This window comes from Lodderomyces beijingensis, assembly GCF_963989305.1.
Source record: "Lodderomyces beijingensis strain CBS 14171 genome assembly, chromosome: 2".
Classification (NCBI taxonomy): domain Eukaryota; kingdom Fungi; phylum Ascomycota; class Pichiomycetes; order Serinales; family Debaryomycetaceae; genus Lodderomyces; species Lodderomyces beijingensis.
The window spans coordinates 1656606-1677004 of NC_089971.1; the positions used below are offsets into that span (position 1 = coordinate 1656606).

Consider the following 20399-nt stretch of genomic DNA (forward strand, 5'->3'; position numbering starts at 1 on the left):
GCAAAAAAGTATGCGCAAACCCGGAATCGAACCGGGGGCCCAACGATGGCAACGTTGGATTTTACCACTAAACCATTTGCGCCTGTTTGTTGTATGTGGTGATTATCTGCATTACATGAGTGTGGTTTTCAAAATTGAATCGGCAGGCACGCCGTTGTTTAAAAATTTGGCAGATTCAAAAGACATTCTTTTTGAAGAATGTCCCACCGACTCGAGTGACTCGAGCTTCCGCTATTCCATGAGGCGTAACTTGGCACCTCCCTAATTTGAAGACCAGGTGTGATGATTGGGCAAGGGAATCAAAGATCAAAGTAAAAAAAAGCAAAGAAACAGGCGTTGCTCTTATGGTTGCAAAAAAAGTTTGAATCGTCGGGTCTCTTAACCGTAGTGATGCTCTTGTGAAATGACAAATGCTTCCATAAACTTTAAAAAGGACTTGTCCTCGGAACCGTGATGCTGCAATTGCTCCTGCGCCAGGAAATTCAAGCAAAAACTCACCAGTACATTCAGTCGGGAATGTAGAAATGAGAACTATAAATCGAGCGTGTCAACTATATGTCAGTGAAACATCTCAAACCCCCCATCCTCCAATCCCCTTGTTTTCTAGTCCCCGTTCAATCTGCTTAGTCTGTGATCACATTTTTGTAGAAAATCAATTTATGTTATCAAGTCCATACGCGTCTGTGCAAAGACAGGAAAGTTGCTACTTATAATCTAGCGGTGTGTCAAGCTCTCCGATAATGATCCGCTAATATCTATCCATTTCTGTCGTCAAATTAAATTTGAAACCTGGGTTTTTGTAACATGATTTGCCTTTACCGGAGAGAGAGATGTTAGAAGTTTTGCACATTGAACCTGTGGCTTGAGCTTGACATCAACCATTGCTCACTCCATCAACGTACCTCTGGCTCCCTCAGGGTCACTTCATTAATAATTAGAATGTTTATATTAAAAAAAAAAACATCAATACCTAATCTACATAACCATCATGAAAATTCGATCCCGATAGCTTTTAAATTTTTTTTTGTTGTCGCATCATCGTGTATTTGCCTCTCATTTTTATCCTTCTCCAGTTTCGCTAACTTCCCAAAGAAAACTCAACTTACTTTCTTCTGAAAGAGCAACCTTCGGTCAATTTAGCCTTACCACCAGTTGGAGTGCACAAGACGGTAGAACATGAATCGCAAGTGACGGCGGTTTGAGCGTGGGAAAAGACAGTGGTGATGTTCAAACAACCTTGGCATTTGACATCCATGAAGAAGGATCTTGGTTGTTGCACCAAGGTCTTTAACTTGTATTGCTGAGCTTCAGTAGCTGGGGATGGGTGTAATAAATCTTGAACTAAAACCTAGAGAAATTTTGAATGTTAGTATACTGGTGATGCTAAATTGAAAAATAGTGCCAATAATTCAACGAGAATGGAGTGTTCGAGTGAGGGAAAGATGAATTGGAGATGGGTGTCAAAAATCCGAGATGCACATCATTTCGATCATCATCTTCATCGGAGTGGTTCACCCCGGAGATACTGGGGTGCAAAGTCTCTTCGTATCGGATCATTTTGAATTCCAATTGCCACTCTATGTTGATCACGAGGAGATGCTCTGACCAAACACGGACAACTCCAAAAAAAGAATGTTTTCATAATCTGTCTTGTCTTGTCCTATCTTGCAAAACGATACTGATCCACCTCTCATATATAAAACCAAGACCCAAAAAAACATGCTCCTAATGATCGGTAACAGAGTAGTCTAATACCTTGGGTGGTTCCCACTTGAATCCAAATCAAAAAAATTGGGTCTCCACTATTCAATAATCCTGAGCTCATGTATCATTCTTTCCAATCTCTCCATTCTCTTCACTCTTTCCCTCGTCCATGGGATGGCATATCAACGGTGGTGTATCCCACATACCATATTGTCTCTTGCTATTGATGAACTTGGTGTATTAAGTGCTAACGTCTCCTCCTCCCTGCGCCAGAAATTTTGATGAAAAAAAATCACCTATCGGTGTATAGTGAGGGTGAGGGAGCGAGAGAGAGTGTGTGAGAGTGGCGCTCAGTTGGTAGCAGCTGGCATCGATAGGGCTTAACCCTACATCCAACTTTCATTGTCGCGGAAAATAGCGTCCAAATGTCACGACACACGCTCACAGTATGTTACAGTATGAACGTCTATTTTGCAGCCATGGCAAAGTCCACATGTCAAAGAGGAAATGCCGTTGGTATTGGTGCTCAGCGTAAATGACAAAAATATACCAATATAGCGTGAAAAGGTAGAGGAGTTGCCGATTGAGGTATCGGGCATTTGAAACTGCCCAATCTTAAAAAAAGACAATCAAGTTTTTAATTTTCGTTCTAGCGGTTGCCACAGTAGAAGTCCATTCGGTGCCATGGTGTTTCACAACCAACGCCATCAGCCTCGGGACATGACCACCGTGAAGCTTAACTGAAGGAGGAAAAATCTACAACCAGAGCTTATCATTATCAAGTTGGAAGATAAACGCTATTCAAATGTTAAAAAAAAACGACAAGCAATCAATTTATATAAAAATTTAAAACAGATCATATAAAATATATACCGAAACGTGATTCAAGATTCAAGACCGAACTTAGCCCCATCACTTCCTCTATCTCACCACTCACTTCACACTCTAACGCAATCACGTAGCATAGCGCCCATCATCATTCTCTTAGGAGTAAAAAAAATATACGACAGCTTTCAATATAGTTATCAAAAAAAATCAGGTTCGACGCCCCCCAACACCACCAACAAACCAACAAACCAACCAGCCAACCACCACCACTAATATCTCATCATTTCCAATTCATCAAAAACAAACAAAAAATTCACCAACTCAGTATGTATTGCCCATCCACCAACGTCTCATCCATATATTGCTCTATCTCATGTCTCGAACTTCTTATTTGAGGAATCATTTACAAGGGTCTTGTCCAAGCTATAAAAAAGAAAAAAAAAACGCCTATTAAAAATAAACCACTTTCAATCTTCAATCGTGAACCTCTTTTTTTTTTTTTTGCAGCCATAAAAAACACTCCTCTAATAAAATTTTAAAAACCTCAACTTTAACCAAAATAAAATTGTTGAAACATTTAAGATATTGTAATAATACAGAATCAAACAGAGGAGAATCGGTGGTAATACTACTATACAATGAAGCAAATTGGTGTCAAATGCAAAAATTAAAACTTCAACAAGTGCGAAGTGATGTTGATGTTGGTGATGATTGTGATGCCAGAGATTGCATAAAATGACTCTAATATATTGTTTAGTGGATGTCTTGGTTTCTCCTCGGTTGAATTGAAATGAATGTGGGTTTGTGGTGGTGGTGGTGGTAGTGGTAATAGTGGTGATAAGATATATATGTACTTGTATATGGAAAAAAAAATTTGCCGTAACATTATAAATCTCTAATGTACAAGTGTGTGTATGTGTGTGTGGTGGTGGTGGTGGGGGGGGGGGGGGGGGGGGGTCGTAGAAACATTAATGTTGCTGTACTGGATTGCTTTGGCGGGGGGGGGGGGGGGGGGTAGGGGGGTAGTTGAATTGGGGGTGTGTTAAGCGAGTGACGGTGATGATAGTGGTGGTCATGGTCCTGGTGGTGGTGTTACTTTGTAGCCTTCTTTGGCTTCCTGTTGGCAGCTTTCCCCGCGCCTGCTCTTGCATTGTTTACATCGCCAGGAGCCTGGTATCTTGGTTTCTTATCGGCTGGTTTCAAAATCTGAAACGAACATAATAAGGACTCGTCCACCGACATCATGGCCCCAGCGTTGTCAAACTCGCCACAGTAGTTTGGTGCCGAGAATAGTGTAACCAATTGTCTCTTGCTAAAGAATTCGTATCCATCTTCAACAACCTGGTGTGCTCTACAGATCAAATCCATATCGTGCTTTTGCAAAAACCTCGAAACCACATCGGGACCAAAAGTAAACGAAACACCACGGTCGTTTTCCGACCACCCTGTGATATCCTTGTCGGGATCCGACCACAACAAGTCGCACAACAAGCCCACATCGGGGATATCTGTTGGCCTCATGACTCTTCTTATTTGCTCCATGGTGTTCAAATCGGGCGATAAGCCTCCATGCATACAAAAGATCTTTTCGTCTATAATGGCAGCAATGGGTAAGCAGTTGAAGCAATCGGTAAAAGTTTTCCACAACTTGATATTGTATCTTCTTTTGCACTCGTCGTAGAAGCCGTAAATACGATTAATCGATGCACACTCGTGGTTGCCTCTCAAGATGAAGAAATTCTCGGGGTATTTGATCTTGTACGCCAAAAGGAGGCATATGGTTTCCAAACTCTGCTTACCTCTATCGACATAGTCACCGAGAAATAAATAGTTTGCTTCAGGGGGGAAACCTCCGTATTCAAATAGACGCAACAAGTCGTAATACTGGCCGTGGATGTCACCGCAAATCTTGATGGGAGCTTCTAATTCTAATAATATGGGCTGCTGGATGAATATCTCTCTAGCTTTAGTGCAAAGATAGCGAATCTCGTGTTCCTGTAACGTGACCTGTTTACCGGGTCTCGAGCCTCTCACTTCTAACAACCTATCGACAATAGAGTCGATATCTGCAACTTCCTGGTGATCGGTAGACATCTTTTGCTTTATTGTTGGTTTTTTCTGGTCTATATATATATTTATATATTGAAAATGGAAAAAAAAAATGAAAAAGTCAAGGACCAAAAAGAACGATTATGTCTGATTAGGAATCGAAAAGACCAAAAGTAAGGGGAAGGGGGGAAGCAGGAGGGGGGTGGGTGGGGCGTGGTTAAAAAAAAAAATTCCAAACGACGATGGGTGTTGGTAATTACGTGTTCAAAAAAAGTGACTGAGCTTTTTGCTTTGTTTTTCCTAGATGAAAACAAGCGTGGTTGAAAACGGTAGTTGAAGACTATTCAAAGTTGCCTCAACTGCTTGATTGATTGATTGATTGATTGGATGAATCTAACCTGGTCCCTGTAATATGTATGGATATACACACGCTGGATATTGGAACGGTGGTTTGCTCAGGTTTAATTGGTTGGAAGGACTATGAAGGAGAGAGATTTGTAGTATGAAAAAAAAAAGTGCGAGAATTTCAAACTTTTGTTGCGTTGCTCTTTGCCTTTCTCCTCTCTGGCCCTTGTTGTTGTTTCGCCCTCCCTGGACGAAAGTACACACCCTCCTCCAGCCAACCACCACACGCCAAACAACCAACCATGGTCCCAGTAGTCCCCAGGTCGAGGCCCCCCCCCTGGGGGCCTCTCTCTCCCCCACGTCCACGTCCATGGCTTCTTCTTCTGCTCTCCATCTCTCTCCCTCTCTCTCTCACTCTCTCTCTAAACGCAGACGCATCCTCTGACTCACCAACCCATCACGAACCACCAAAACCCAAGTTTGGGCTCAGTTTTTTTTCTTCCTAGAGTCAAGCCCTACACTTTTGGAAGCTCTTACGGAGTGCAAGCACTTCAATCTACTTTCCATCCAGCTGTTTTTTCCATTTCCCTTATAAAAAAAAGTCACGTGGACTTGCTGTTTTCGAGACCCAACTTGTATGTCATCGAGGATTACGAATGTTTCCGCGTGCTACCGTTTCTGAAGGGCAATTTCGATTGTGGTGGGTGGATCTCCGGAGAGCGCAATTTGCAAAGAGAGAAACGGACCTTAAAGTCCGTGGCTTGTGGAGTGAGTCACGTGGATGGCCCGTTTTAGCATCGAGGTGCGGCGCATTATTGTCTTAGATTCCAACTGGTCTCGAAGTTGTCTGTGGCTTGACATCAGCTCCAAGTTTGTCAAAAAAAAATTCAGAAAAAAGACAGATAAAAATACCACTTCTTGGTGTTTCATTTTCAACTCCGTTTGACTCAACAAGTGCCATCTCCTGCTGACCCTTCAAACACCCAGTTTTTTTTTGGCCATATTTGGGTTGAATGGTTGATACAGCAAGGTCTGGGTCGTGCAACGCAGGGCAAAAAACGAGAGATAGCGCAAAATCTACCGATCCCCTTGAGTATTACTATGGTAAACCCGATATCGCTGGCCGTCTTCCCACCCCACCTACACCTGTTGCAATCCATACGCCACAGCCCCTTTAGCTTCCAGTTTTTGCCTTGATGAGCAGAGCGGCGCAGCTGCAGCAGGCACCGTTTCCCAACAAATACACGCTGCGAAAAGTAGCAGCATCCGATAGTAAACCGTGTTCAATATGCTACAAACCAACAACCACCGTGCTAATTTCGGACAACCAAGCAGATTTCTTCTACGTGTGTGATTTGCACTTGCAGGACGATCAATTTGCTACTGCGATAAAGGAACAAAACTACACCGATTTGCAACTGGAGGTGGAAAAGTTAAAAAATGAAGTTGAGAAATTGAGGAAAGACGTTGATGCTGAAAAGCCGTATCTCTGGGGATTAAACAACTACTGGAAAAAAAGTGGCAGCAGTAGTACTAGTGGGGGTGGTGATGACAACAAGGTGGAGAAATTGCCAGCTAAGCATGACAACAAGTACCAATCATTAAAGAACAAATTGGGCGAGCAGTTGAATTCCCTTCAAGCAAAAGAACAAGAGGTAGAACTGTTTAAATTCAAGAATTTCGCGTTGCAGCAAACCATTTACCGCAATAGACTTATGCTCCACCAAAAGAAGAAATATAACGTGGAAAGAAGCAGACAAATCCAAGAACTGGGGTTCTTTCCCACGGCACCTAGCCATAACATCAGTTGAAGAAATTGGACTCATCTGCACTGCAAGGTGTTTTCCTCTGTCATAAACTTTGCAGCTCGGTTCTGGTATCGACCAGGAAGAAGAAAAAAGTTCAAAAGGTTTCAACTCTAGTGACAAGCTCAGGGAGATGTCAGTGTGCCACGCTTTTCAAGAGAACTTTCCCTGCGACTGCGCTGGAATTTACAACTCTCAACTGCGACTTTCGCTATGTGATGTCGACGAGGACACATGTCCAGAACCGGCTATTTCGGGAGAGTGAACCGCTCATTCAGTTCAGCAAGAGTAAAACAGTGCGACCCTTGTGTCGTCACGAATTCAAGTCAATCACCTATTTATAAAAATCTATACAATCTATATATATATACAACCCAATTGAAAACTCCTCATAAGGCAGGAGGGGCCTCGTTCTCCTCGCGTGCTCTGCTTCTAGGCAAAACCTGCGCCTGAAACTTGGCCATATCCGGCTCCTCTTCCACGGCGTCTTCCACGGCGTCTTCAACAGGCTCCACCGCCTGCACTTCTTCAATGTAATGCTTCAACATGCTCTCAATGCCATTCTTTAACGTCACCGAGCTCGAATCGCAACTACGACAAGCGCCTTTCAACTTCAAAAACACCGTGCCGTCATCGGGTCTGAACTCAACAAACTCAATGTCTCCGCCATCGTCCTGGATCGCGGGCCTTATCCTCGTAAAAATCAACTCCTTGATCATCTGCACCACCTCGTCGTCATCCTCATTGAACGCGACATCGCTCGATAATCCGCCCCCCGCGGCATCTTCATCGTGGTTAATTATAGGCAAGCCCTGGTTCAAATACTCCGTCAAGATGGCGAAGATCTCGGGCTTGAGCAACGGCCACTCGTAGTGCGGCGATTTCTCCACCGTGATGAAGTTTGAGCCAAACATGATGGATTTCACGCCGTCGATGCTGAATAATCGCACGGCCAAGGGGGAACAGTGTGCTTCTCTGCCGCTTAGAAACTCGCGCGTTTCATTCTCGCCTAATATCGACGTCGATGGGAGAAATTTCAACGCTTGCTCGTTTGGCGTCTCCGCGGTCTGGATGAATAGCGTCCGCACCGATTGGGTCCATCTTGCAGCACGACTTGATCGCGTTGGTGCTATGGTTCGTGTTGCCAGCGACGCGGGGGCGGGCGCGGCCAAATAGGTTCTTGAAAAGCGAGTCTGATGTAGTAGCACTCTATTGAGAGATCGCACGGCTCTGTACATTGTTTATGAAGGTGTTCTTTTCAAATTCGGGCTAGAGCTTTATTTTTAAAAGAGATGATGGCTAGGTTCTGGCGATGGGTATTGGCGTAAAAGTGCTATTTATCGGAGCAAATCGAACACCAGAGAAAAAAGAAAAAAAGAAAAAAGAGATCGGTTGCAGCAATCACGTGAAACAAGTCAAAAATATACGTGGTGCTCGTATGTATAGGACGGCTTCTATTCTATTTTTCTATATCTATATTGAAACCCTCCTATACATATATATTCATCGAGTGAGTGCAGCAGTATGGTGTCTAACCAAATAAAATCTTCTCCACAGTCGATGCTGCATTCTCCTCAAGCTTGGCATCGGAAACTTCCCCGGATATAGTTTGATCCAACTGCAACTTGTTTTCCGCAAGCATCAAAATGTTCGTCTCCACGGTATTGTCGCAGATTAATTTGTAAACCACCACTTCCTTGGTTTGCCCCACTCGGTGAGCCCGGTCTTCGGCTTGCTTATCGTCGTGCGGATTGAATGACTGGTCGAATATAATGACATTGTTGGCCGCAACCAAGTTTATCCCGAACCCGCCGGCTTTTGTCGAAAGCAAAAAAATGGGGATGGTGTCGTCGTGGTAAAATGTATCGATGGTATCTTGACGCTCTTCAACTCGCGTTCCACCGTCGAGCCTCACAAACTTGTACTTGAATATCGACAAGACGTACTCCAAAATGTCCAACACTTGAGTAAACAATGAAAAAATCAACACTTTTTCTCCCTTTTTGTCAATAATCAGTTCCAACAACTTGTCGAGCTCCTTAACTTTCCCGCTATCCAAGAAGGCATCCTCGCCCAAATTCCATTTCTTCATCGTGTGAGGAAACTTCATGCACAATCGGTGTAGCTCGAAATCGGACATAACCGTCATGTCCTCGTAGATGTAGGTTTGGTTCGCTTCCATATACTCCGGCTCGCCCATAATCGCCTTGGCCATGTTTTTCAACTTTTTATCGTCGTAAATGACTCTAAACAACAACGGGTGCAACGCAGCCTTGCGCAATTGCATCAAGACGTTGGAGCTGGTGGGGATTGGATCTTCCTTGATCAACTTCATCACTTCTGCATTTGACAAAGTTCTCCTCCGTTCTCTCTCGGCTCTCCATCTTCTTCCGTCCTTGATGAATTTATTGTATAATCTCTCTTGGTCAAGCGTCAACTTGCAATGGCAAATCTCGTGTTTTTTCGCAGGCAAGTTTTGCAACACCTGGTCCTTGCGTCTTCGCAAAACAAACGGCGTCATCATCGTCTTGGCGTTTTTGATCGCTTGCACTGATAAAAGCGGGTTATAGTCCTTTTTCAGACTGGAGTTGCCACTAGCGGTAACACCGCTCGATTTCTGTTTGAATATTTCGGCCAAATCTTCTTTCTTGTCGTTAAACACACCTGGCAAAATGAATGCGAGCAAAGACACGAGCTCCTTCAAGTTATTCTGAAGCGGCGTGCCCGTGAGCAAAAGTCGGAAGTTGCCCTTTAGCCTCATCAATTTGGCGTACCGTTCCGAGTTGGAGCTCTTGAGAAGATGGCCCTCGTCGTAAACCACCACGTTGAAGTCCTGGTTTTTCAAAAACTTGGCGTCGTGCGCCGATCCGCACGCCATCGAGTACGTGGTGACAAGCACGTCAAATTCTGCGCTCTGCAACTCGTAGCGCAACTCTTCTCGTTCCTTTTGCGATCCATAATACGCCTGTACTCTGATCTCGGGGCAGAATTTTTCAAACTCACGAATCCAGTTTTCAATGGTGGAAGCAGGCACAACCACCAAGTGCGGGTGTTTTTCGCCCGTCTCCTTTAAGTGCGCCATGAATGCAATCACTTGGCACGTTTTGCCGAGCCCCATCTCGTCAGCTAGAATACATGATAGTTTGTTGTGGTAGAGCAAGTTGAGCCAGTTCAAGCCAACTTGCTGGTAGTTGTTCAACACAACCTCCTCTTTCAAAAGCAGGGGCTTGCTCTTGATATACTTTAATCCTTTCTTCTTGACCTCCACGACGGAGTCTTCGTCTGCCTCCTCTTTGTCAAGGTCAACGACAGCTACATCACCGTCACCATCATCATCTGCTGGGTTCAATTCAACCATATCGAGCTCTCCGTCTGCACCAGTTTCAGTCACTCCCCAGTGCTTCATCTGGGTCGAGATGGTGTTTCCGTACTCCGAGCACTTTTTCACCAAGGAGTCGATGGCCTTGTATCCCTTGAGGCTCGACTCCGTCTGCTCCACGATTCTCAACCCGAGTTTCTTTTTCCTGCTCTTCTTGTCCAGCTCGTCAATTGTAAAACTGTTTTCAGAAATGTCATAGATGGTGTTGAACGGGCGTTGGCTGACGAGAATCTCTGCTGTCTGCGGCTCTACTCCTGAAAGATCGATTATATCCTCAATCACTGCCGTGTTGAGGAACTCGAGAATCTTGTCATCGATGGAGGTCAACCCATGCACAACTTCCACGTCGCCATCTCCGTCCGACATCGAGTCACTAAGGTTGTTGTCTTCTTCCTCCTCTTCCAACAACATTTCTTCGTCGTCACTTATAACAACGAGCTGCTGCTTTTTAGGCTGGTTTTGGAGCTGCATTTGCTGTTTTTGAAGTCGCGCTTTCTTGTTGTTCTCCTGGATTCGCCTTTCCACCTCCTCGAGCTCGTCCAAGGGCGACGCAGTGCCGCTCCTGCTCAACGGCGACGCCTCTTCTCGGAAACTAAACTTCGAGCTTAGTGAATTGGGCGCAGTAATTGGCGACGAAGACTCTGAACCGGACGACATGGCACTTTCCAACGCCGAGCCTCTGACCAATTTCCTCTTCTTGTGTGCGCCCAAAAGCGAGTCGAGTCGCCCAAACCTCTCCAGCGTGGGCTGGTGCTGCGGCTTGAGCGTGGGGTTTCTGTACTTGTTCAAGATCGACAGCTTGGACTTGATCTCCACTTTCGTGGATGTGTTGTTGTTTTCTCGAACAGGCGTAGGCGCGGGCGGATCCAACTTGACCCTTGCCTTTCCTTTCATCTTGACGGGCGAGTCGTTTTCGTCGTCGTCGTCCTCATCGTGATGAGACGACGGCGCCACGTTGCCGGCGCCTGGTTGCGCATCACTTCCATTGGGCTTAGTGTCCTTCGATAGAGCCTCGTACTCCAACCGCAACCGCTCTTCTCGCTGTTTCTGTCGAAGTCTGTTTTCTTCGCGGATCCACTGCTCTTTCTCTAGACGCTGTTTCCTCATAAATTCCTCACGGCTGTAGTTCTCCTCTAGCCACTTGGTGATGTCCCGCAACACACCGTTGCCCTTGATGAAACCCTTGAAAATCTCGCTTTCGCCTAGATAGTCGAATCTGCGTCTCACCATGGGGAAGTCCTTATGCGCGCGGATCTTTTCCCGCTTCCTCTCCAACTCCCTTTGCCTTGCCTCGTCGATCTTGGCGTTGAGACTTGGTTGTCGTGGTGCGGACACTGCATCGGATGGAGACGAGGGAATCCGAACGGGCGACGTCAGGGGCACCTGGACCAGGTTCTCGGATGCGAGCTTGCCGTTGTTCGGTTTGTACCAACTCATAAAACAAGAGCTTCAGGTTTTTCCAGGAAAGTAAATGGGTGGTGGTGAAGCTCCTCTTTCCAGAATGGTGTTGTCAAGCAATCTTGGCTGCAGAAAATTGAAGGGGAGAGAAAGAAAAAATTGCGTCTGCTCGAAAAGATTCCACCACGCGTCAGAAGCATTCGCGAGATGAGAGCACATTGAGTTTTAACCAAGATTGCCCCCCTGGTTTTTTTTGGCATTGCAAGTGTAGTTCCCGATAGTGCGGAAGAAGAGATATAGAGTTGAAAAAGGGGGGGGGATGTCCCTTAGTGGCCTCTTTAAAAGCGCTTCTTCTTCATCTAGAATCCAACTTTTTCAAAAAAATTTCAATTACAAACTACCTAAAATCAAACTGAACAATTTTGCACCCAAACTAAAGAAAAATAAAAACCACCAAAAAAACACCCAAATTTGAAGAACACAGCCACAAGTGTGGCCGTTAGAGGCCGTATTCTTCGTACTTTTCCTTGAGATAGTTTTCGTCGTTTAAATGCTTCAAATCGGAAACGGGTCTTTCGCCCATGACGCTGATTCTGTACGCGTGTCTGATGACGGGCTCGTCGAAATCGACGCAGGGTGTGTGGACGGTGGTGGCGTTGTTCCACAAGACAATGGTGTCGGGCTGCCACGAGACTCTGACTTGCAAGTCCTGCGACTTTTCAATGTGGTCGTACAAAAAGTTCAACAAGTACTCCGACTCTTCCTTCTTCAACTCAATGATTCTTCTGCCAAACTCCTTGTTCACGTAAAGATGTTTCTTTCCCGTGGTTGGGTTGACTCTGACAATTGGGTGGATGTTTGTCTCGGCTTCTCTTCTCGTGATACCGCCGGCCTTCTTGTTGGCTGCCGCTTGCTCAACCGACGAGTGCAAAATGTGCAACCCTTCCAATCTTTCCTGCATGGCGGGGCTCAATCTGTTGTAGGCCTCCACGGTGTTGGCAAACAAGGTGTCGCCGCCGCTTTCGGGCAACTGGAGGCACGAGAACAAGGTCAACTGCAAGGCGTTGAGCGAGTAGGAGCAGTCGCTGTGCCACAAGATGGAGTTCAAGTTTTTGGCGAAAACCGAGTCAATCTCCTCCTGCGAGGCGCCGCGGAAGGTGATGTGCATTTGCGGGAACTTTTCAGGCGCACCGGAAGTTGGGTGGGTGTGCAAGGTTCCAAAGTACTTCATAAAATTGATGGCAAACTCGGGGCCCTTGGAGTTGAAGTCCTGGTTCTTGAAAATCACCACCCCGCGGTCACTGACGAACCGGGCCAAGTCCAGCTTGGCTTGGTCGTCGAGTTGACTCAATTGGATACCATCAACCTCTGAGCCTAATCGTGGCGTCAATCTCTTGATCTTCTGGGGCCCATCAGCGGGGAACAAGCTTGACAAGTTCTCACTGGCGTCGAGTCCCCTGTCGTGGAACTTTTGGAATTTGTAGGGTGGGAATTTCTGCAAGGGGTTCCAGGTGGGCAAGTACTCCGGGTACAAGGCCAAGTTCTGGTTCTTTTGGCTCACGGTGAAGCTGCCTTGGGTGGTTTTACCGAGGTGGGAGGGCTGGAACTGAGAAGCGTCGTACTTTTCTTCAACGGAAAGTGCAACTGGAGCCATGATGGTGATGATGATAGTATATTATTCTAGAATAGCCTTGTGAATGTTGTTGGTTGATGAGAATTCGTGTGGCACTTTCCAGGTTGAAATGGGAATCCCCGCCCTTTATATATCAGGCACCATTTGTATAGATAAAAGTGTGGATAGACCGACCCGACCAGAGTCTAAAATGTATTGTGAATGTGTCTGGTGCATAGTGTATGGTATCTGGTGTGTGGTGTGTGATGTATAATGTACCTGGGAGCAATGCTTGTGGGTGCAAAATTTGCCTATTGAATTTGCAATGCGAGAGCCACAGTTTCCATCTCAGCCCACGAAATGGACCAGTTTGTAAGCACCGCTTCTCCACCATTTTTTGAAGCAACTATAGCATATCAAACTCCGCCACGGAGTTTGTCCAGGGAACGTCTTGCTTGGATAATTGCCCACCGCCCGATCTAGCTGCTATCTCTGTCGGAGAAGCTCTTTAAAACCCAGCTGGTCTTGTCCCAGGGGTTTATCTTCCGGCTGGATTTGAAAGCCAGCCGATTTTCCACTCTTCGGCTGGAACAGACGTCAAAAAGAGTTCCCGAGGAGATTTCTTCGGTTGATCAGCGAGATGCATCTCAACGCCTATTTTCGGTTGTTTGCTTCTGCATCCCATCCGAACGATCTCACGAAGCCCCCCCCCCCCCCCTCCTTCTTCCTTCCCCCTAACTTCAACCCCCTTTTTCTCTCCCCCCCCCCCCCCCCCCCCCAAAGATCTCAAAACAGGCAATTCTTATGGATATCTAATCTCGAACCGCATTGTCTCAACATGGTCGCGTCGCCTATTGAAAAAGCCGGCTTTGTCACCTTCTCTGCTTCCCCGATAAGCCTCGATTTCGAAAAAAAAGCTTCGGTGGAGAATGCCATCCGAGAAGACGAAGAAGATTAAAAAAATGGACCTCGCACATTATAGCTGGAACAAGTAATTGCGCGTTATCTGATGCTGGTAAATTTCACCAAGCTGAAACAACCCCCCCCCCCCCCCGTCTTCTTCTTTTAATTTGTTTGTCAGATGTACACAGTTTTGGCATGCGGGTCGAATGGAAACTATCAACTAGGCCTAGATAACAACGACGACCAGAGTCAGCTACGGCCGTCGGTATTTTCGAGCCAGAGTGAATTTTCATCCACCCGAGCTGACGCAGGAACTGAGACAAGAATAGAGGCTAAACCAAAAAAGATTGCTTGCGGAGGGAACCATACCTTGATCCTTCTAGAGAATGGAAAAGTTTTCAGTTGTGGCAGCAACGAATATGGCCAAACTGGACACCCGGTAGAAGAAGAAGCCTTCATTGCCACATTTAGAGCGGTACCGGATCCACCCGATGGGGCCAAGTGGATCGCTATTGCATGCGCTTGGGAATGCTCGTTTTTCATTGACGACTACAACAGGTTGTACAGCTGTGGCAATGGGGCCAAGGGAGAACTAGGGCTCGGGACATCAACCAGGTGCCAGCGCACCATTGCTCAAGTCAGGGAATTGGGTGCTGACATCGTGAAAATTCACTCGTCCATGAGCCACGTTGTTGTGCAAACGAGCCTGGGCAAGCTCTTTGGCTGGGGAAGCTGCAAGAAGGGGCAATTGGGGGTTATGGACAAGCAACTGGTCACAAGGGGGGCCGTTTGGGAGCCCGTCGAGTTGAACTTTGAAGCGGGAGTTGACCTGGCACAAGTGGACGATTTCCAGACGGGAAGAGATTTCACGGTGGTGCTTGCGACCGAAAGGAGTCAGGGCCCCAACCGACTAACGATATGGGGAAAGTCGACAGTGGATGTGGAAAAAGCCAATCGAGAAATTGAACAAGGTGCGGGGCATGGGGGGCTTGCCGCGATGTGGTCGTCTGTGCATTGGAAATCGCTCAAGAGGGGAATCATCTCCTTTGGCACCGACACCCACGGCCAGCTCTTTGACTACGCGCTTCCGCACCCTGAACGTGCCCACAAGCTAGACTTTACAGTTGGAAGCGAGCATGGTTTGCTACTTTCCATGAACAAGGTCTACGCCTGGGGCTGGGGAGAGCACGGCAACTGCGGCGAACCGAGCCTCAAGAACACCGATGGCATCACATACAACTACTTGAACCCTATATACGAGGGACCTCAAGAAGTCGTCCTCATAGCAGGAGGCTGTGCCACGAGCTGGGTCGTGATCAAAGCCGACTGAAGTCTTTATAGAAAAAAATAACCCCCAATTGTTTTTGGAAAATGTCACGAAGTATCTTCACCATATTCATCTATTGTAAAATACAACAAAAAGAGAAAAATCTTTCAATTGTTTCACACGAAAGATGGAGAATATGTTCATCGTGGTTCTTATAGGATGATTTGGATCTCTTTCAAAAAAAAAAAAAAAATTCTTAAATTTAAAAAAGTCCGGGGACTTGAACGGTAATATAACGAAATACTACCAGTGTAGATGTGGTTTCAAGTCTCATCCAAACTCCATGGATGATATTTCCTATGGGAAGTAAACCGAGGCGGAAAAATCACAACGAAAAAAGAAAAAAGAAAAAAAACACTTTCGTCGGGACTGTCGCCCTTTCCCCATAAAAAAAGCAAGCCATGGCTGGTCCCCGTCACACTAGCTGTGGGTGGACATGTAGAATGCAAAAAAAAAAGAAGATGGACTGTTGGTGAAGGTATACGTATACAAGGGTGGTTGTTGGAAGAAAAATCTCTTCAGAATTTCTGCGATGTTCCCCCCACTATTGGCTTTTCATGTGGTAGCGCATTGATCGAGCAATATTACACACTCGCCATGGCCCACTCAGATATGGAGCGGTCTCACCACCAACACCATCTTCCACATCCTCAACATTGTTGTCTGAATCGGTCAACAGGGTTCAGGGCTGGTTTTTGCATTCTTTTTCTACTGATGCTGGTCAATTAAAACAGTCGGACGGCGCAAAAACTTCAAAAAGCAACAACAACGGCAAATTGCAACCTCGAGAGATGAGCACCAACAACGTCTTTGGAGCAATATGCCTGGGCAGACCCATCATTTTGGCCCAGCAAGTCGACACAACCAAATATATGATATCGATACCCAACGCGTCGAAAGTGCACTACGTTACCATATTCCTATTGCCCAATTCGCCCTTTGTTGATCCCAACTTGACGGCATTGGTTTATTTCCAAACACCCAGCTCGCCGGCGCAGTTACAACAACAACAACCACAACAACTGCTGCTGCCCGAGTTTCGGTTGTTGGGTGCACTCAACCCAGAGAAGCCATCGGCTATTTACAAGTTGAATAACCTCGCGGCGGGCAGTGGCGCCTCGCAAGCTGCGAACCGCAGCAGCAACAGCAACGGAGGCATGGATTTAGACATGGGCGATGGCGATGCGGCAGCAAATGCAAAAATTGATCCTAACGATCCCTTCACTATCAACATCGGCATCTCGATTGAGCCTACGGCGCAAGCAGAGCAAACAATTGCCCAGGCCAGAGCCGACCACACTGGGTTGGTTCTTGCGCGAAATACGCCAGCCAGTGTGGCTGCAAAAGACCCCAACAGCACCGCGGTGTTGGCGAACAAGATTGTGGGACACGCCTACAACTACTTGGCTAGTTTCATTGACGCGCTGGGGAAAGTTCCCATCAAGGCGTTTGACAACTGGTGGGAGAAGTTCAAGACCAAGTTGCAAAACAACCCAAACTTTTTAAACGAGATCCAGGAATAAACGTGTGGAGTTGAACATAGAGCTCAAAAAAAGAAAAGAGTGGCTAGAACTGGTCCAAAATGAATTCAATGTTATGTCATGTAATGCAGGTGTCTATCGTCTCTAGGGTGGGTCCCGTGCCATAGCGCAAACTTCCTCGGTGGTCTATACCCAGTTAGTTTGTTTGCCCCCTTTCTAAATAAAATAATCAATCGCTATACTCGTTGTCCCCGCTGTATCTTGTCCCTTCCCTGTCCCTTATCCTTCAAGTAGTGTTGCATCACAGCGGGAACTTTCACCTATCATTCGGCCGAATGAATTAGACTGTGTAGTTACACCAACTAGAGGTAGTTGGCCTCTCGCAAGTCTCTTCCCATCGCGTCGCATAAAGAAGAGATGAGACGAGGGGTCCCCATCGCGCTGGCACGAGGAATGAGCCACAATTTTTTTTTTTTTTTTTTCTTTCATACAAATTTTTCATCAGATATTACTTATACCCACAAGGTACATCCCATCCTGTTCATTCATCGGAACCTGCTTATTAATTGTTTCTTCATTGCGGCCTTCCTTTTTGAATATCGTTAGCTGTTGCTGCTACTCCTCCTTCTTTTTTTACTTTCAGTTTTGCCACTAGTTTCCATTTTCAGCTCACACATTATTCAAGCACATAGACCATCATGACTGTCGACTCATCAACTAATTACAAGTTTGGCACCAGAGCCATCCACGTTGGCGCGCCAATAGACCCATCCACGGGTGCAGTCATCGAGCCTATTTCGTTATCGACTACTTTCGGACAATCTGAGCCTTCAAAGCCATTGGGTGTCTACGAGTACTCGAGATCTGCTAATCCCAACAGAGACAATTTCGAACAAGCTGTGGCGTCATTGGAGTCTGCCAAGTACGCCATTGCGTTGGCTTCTGGTTCAGCCACCACGGCGTTGATCATTCAATCTTTGCCCGTTGGAGCTCATATCATCTCCGGGGGTGATGTCTATGGCGGTACCCATAGATACTTCACCAAAGTCGCCAATCACCACGGCGTCACTGCTGAATTCGTGGGAAACTTGGCCGATGACTTGGAAGCTACTTTGAAGCCTGAAACCAAGTTGGTCTGGGTTGAAACTCCATCTAACCCAACTTTGCAAGTCACCGATATTGCCAAAGTCAAGCAGATTTTGAAAAATCACCAGGAAAAGACCGCAAATAAGGTCATATTGGTGGTTGACAACACCTTCTTGTCGCCGTACGTTTCAAACCCTTTGAATTTCGGCGCCGATATCGTCGTTCACTCGGTCACCAAGTACATCAATGGCCACTCTGACGTGGTGATGGGTGTCTTGGCCACCAATGATGCTGAATTGCACGACAGATTGAGATTCTTGCAAAACGCCATTGGATCGATTCCATCCCCCTTTGATTCATGGTTGGCTCACAGAGGCTTAAAGACTTTGCACTTGAGATTGCGCCAGGCTTCAAGCTCGGCTCAAAAGATTGCCGAGTTCTTGCAAAGCAAAATCAAGGACGGCTCAATTATTCACGTTAACTACCCCGGTCTCCCCGACCACAAGAACCACGATGTGGTGCAACGTCAGCACAGAGATGGTTTGGGCGGCGGTATGATTTCGTTCCGCATCAAGGGAGGCTCCAACGCTGCTTCGTTGTTCACTTCTTCGACTAAGTTGTTCACCTTGGCCGAGTCTCTCGGTGGCATTGAGTCGTTGATCGAAGTCCCCGCTATCATGACCCACGGCGGCATTCCTAAAGCAGAAAGAGAGTCCAATGGAGTCTACGACGACTTGGTCCGAGTCTCTGTTGGTATCGAAGACACCGATGACTTGATTGAAGACATTCAGCAAGCTTTGAAGAAGGTCCAGTCGAGTATTTAGAGATATTACTTATAGATGACTAGAACTGAATGAGAAATTGAATAATAAAGAAAACAACAAGAGAGACCTTCATTTTCGTATGAACAGTCTGGCTAGGTTGTAGTTGTAGTTGTAGTTGTAGTTGCGCCAGACCTCCCGTGTGAGCTACCTTCTGTCAAAAAAAGACACAACCCTCGCTTGCGGCAACTGCTGATGTTGCTGCTGGCCTTTATCGCCTGAATGAGCCACCGTCTTCATTCCAAAGTCCTTAACAAACTAGAACCCCCACACACCAATTGCTATACAACTTGGATCCTTTCCTTTTTTTTGCTAGATAGTATGAAAGCTACGTCTCTACTAGCTATAATATCAGTAATAACTTCACTTGGCCACGCATCCTCGATAAGCAGCAGCAAAAATATCATCTGCAACCCAGAAGACGCCAGTGATTGTTACCCCAAACTATTTGAGCCGAGCGAGCAGTGGCAAACGATCAGACCGGGACAGGAAATACCACCTGGGCTACACGTGAGATTGAACGTTGACACATTGACCAAGGAAGCGAAACTTATGGCTCCCGAAGATAAAGACAAAGATGAACATGTGAATGAACTCGTTGTGGGTGAAGGTGGCGTAATCGACCATGACCATGATGATGATAAAGAAGTGGACAAGTCGAAGCTGTCGTCGGTGTCACCACAGCAAAAACTACGGGGGGAGCAGATTCAGCAGATATTGAAGAATAAAGTTGGCTACAAGCCCAAGACTCGAGTCAACACGCAAGATTTGACGAATTTCCAAGGTGCCATGGGTGAGATTGGCCAGTATGACATTAGCGGCGCCACCAGTGAAGACGATAGGAGGCTAGACTTGGCGCTTGAGACGTTGGAGGAGTACGTTCACGATATCGAGTTGGGAGCCAAGTTGACTCATAACACAGATGTGCTTTCCAAGTTGGTCTACTTGGCTCAACATGGAGGCAACGAGCAACTCCTGGGCAAAATCTATAACATCATAGCTTCTGCGTTGAGGAATAACCCCGACGCGGTGGATAATGTTGTTGACGGCGGGTTTGATTACGTGTCATTCACTAAGGACTTGTTTGATCAATTGGGCAGCACCGGCAATGATGCCATTCAAAAACGGATCCTTGGGATCATTCAAGCATTGGCTCAAAATGCCAAATTTGTGCAGCGTTTTTTCACTTTTGGCACCGGCGAAGATGGATTGGATTACATTGTTTTACATTTCAACCAATTGGGGCCCCAGGCTAAACAACGAGCAGCTAACATCTTGCAGGACTTGCAAGTGTTTGGCAAGTCCAACGACAGACGCTCAGTCGAGGACACCGATCCCAACTCGAACGTGTCGCGTTTCATTCAGCAGACGCTTGCCGAAAACAAGCTCCTGGATCCAGCTGAGTTTAAGAAATATTTCCAAAACTTGGTGAATTTGCACCAACTGGACTCCGAGTTGAAACCCATGAGGGAGTTTTTGAGCTGGTTGAGTGAAGAGGTTGAACTGCGCAAGGAGAAGAGGAAAAGGGACAATGTCCCCGTGGAAGAAAAGGAATTTGACGAAGCCATGATGAGGGCAAGACATGAGGTCTTTGGAAATCCCATGGGGTTGAGAAAGGCTATCGCTGATGAGTTATAGAAATAAGATTTTCGTAAAAATAG

The 20399-nt window shown here is 46.3% G+C and overlaps 10 protein-coding genes across 10 annotated transcripts; 5 read left to right on the forward strand and 5 right to left on the reverse strand. All coding sequences in view use genetic code 12, as the record gives it.

Moving 5' to 3' along the window:
* Positions 1-1102: 1102 nt before the first annotated feature.
* On the reverse strand, positions 1103-1913 carry LODBEIA_P18360 (40S ribosomal protein eS27; the record flags this gene model as incomplete). The annotated part of the gene is made up of 2 exons (XM_066971768.1): positions 1103-1348; positions 1911-1913. The coding sequence occupies 2 exons, from the start codon at positions 1911-1913 to the stop codon at positions 1103-1105; spliced, it is 249 nt and encodes an 82-aa protein (XP_066828774.1).
* A 1711-nt stretch (positions 1914-3624) lies between these two features.
* On the reverse strand, positions 3625-4626 carry LODBEIA_P18370 (uncharacterized protein; the record flags this gene model as incomplete). The annotated part of the gene is made up of 1 exon (XM_066971769.1): positions 3625-4626. The coding sequence occupies one exon, from the start codon at positions 4624-4626 to the stop codon at positions 3625-3627; it is 1002 nt and encodes a 333-aa protein (XP_066828775.1).
* Positions 4627-6122: 1496 nt separating this feature from the next.
* On the forward strand, positions 6123-6737 carry LODBEIA_P18380 (uncharacterized protein; the record flags this gene model as incomplete). The annotated part of the gene is made up of 1 exon (XM_066971770.1): positions 6123-6737. One exon carries the CDS (start codon positions 6123-6125, stop codon positions 6735-6737), a length of 615 nt encoding a protein of 204 aa, XP_066828776.1.
* Positions 6738-7120: 383 nt separating this feature from the next.
* Positions 7121-7969, reverse strand: LODBEIA_P18390 (uncharacterized protein; the record flags this gene model as incomplete). Its single annotated transcript, XM_066971771.1, has 1 exon — positions 7121-7969. One exon carries the CDS (start codon positions 7967-7969, stop codon positions 7121-7123), a length of 849 nt encoding a protein of 282 aa, XP_066828777.1.
* A 293-nt stretch (positions 7970-8262) lies between these two features.
* Positions 8263-11547, reverse strand: LODBEIA_P18400 (uncharacterized protein; the record flags this gene model as incomplete). Its single annotated transcript, XM_066971773.1, has 1 exon — positions 8263-11547. The coding sequence occupies one exon, from the start codon at positions 11545-11547 to the stop codon at positions 8263-8265; it is 3285 nt and encodes a 1094-aa protein (XP_066828778.1).
* Positions 11548-12007: 460 nt separating this feature from the next.
* LODBEIA_P18410 (uncharacterized protein) lies at positions 12008-13162 on the reverse strand (the record flags this gene model as incomplete). Its single annotated transcript, XM_066971774.1, has 1 exon — positions 12008-13162. One exon carries the CDS (start codon positions 13160-13162, stop codon positions 12008-12010), a length of 1155 nt encoding a protein of 384 aa, XP_066828779.1.
* A 1039-nt stretch (positions 13163-14201) lies between these two features.
* Positions 14202-15353, forward strand: LODBEIA_P18420 (uncharacterized protein; the record flags this gene model as incomplete). The annotated part of the gene is made up of 1 exon (XM_066971775.1): positions 14202-15353. The coding sequence occupies one exon, from the start codon at positions 14202-14204 to the stop codon at positions 15351-15353; it is 1152 nt and encodes a 383-aa protein (XP_066828780.1).
* A 788-nt stretch (positions 15354-16141) lies between these two features.
* On the forward strand, positions 16142-16873 carry LODBEIA_P18430 (uncharacterized protein; the record flags this gene model as incomplete). Its single annotated transcript, XM_066971776.1, has 1 exon — positions 16142-16873. The coding sequence occupies one exon, from the start codon at positions 16142-16144 to the stop codon at positions 16871-16873; it is 732 nt and encodes a 243-aa protein (XP_066828781.1).
* Positions 16874-17529: 656 nt separating this feature from the next.
* LODBEIA_P18440 (uncharacterized protein) lies at positions 17530-18741 on the forward strand (the record flags this gene model as incomplete). The annotated part of the gene is made up of 1 exon (XM_066971777.1): positions 17530-18741. One exon carries the CDS (start codon positions 17530-17532, stop codon positions 18739-18741), a length of 1212 nt encoding a protein of 403 aa, XP_066828782.1.
* Positions 18742-19059: 318 nt separating this feature from the next.
* Positions 19060-20376, forward strand: LODBEIA_P18450 (uncharacterized protein; the record flags this gene model as incomplete). Its single annotated transcript, XM_066971778.1, has 1 exon — positions 19060-20376. One exon carries the CDS (start codon positions 19060-19062, stop codon positions 20374-20376), a length of 1317 nt encoding a protein of 438 aa, XP_066828783.1.
* Between the last annotated feature and the right edge of the window lie 23 nt (positions 20377-20399).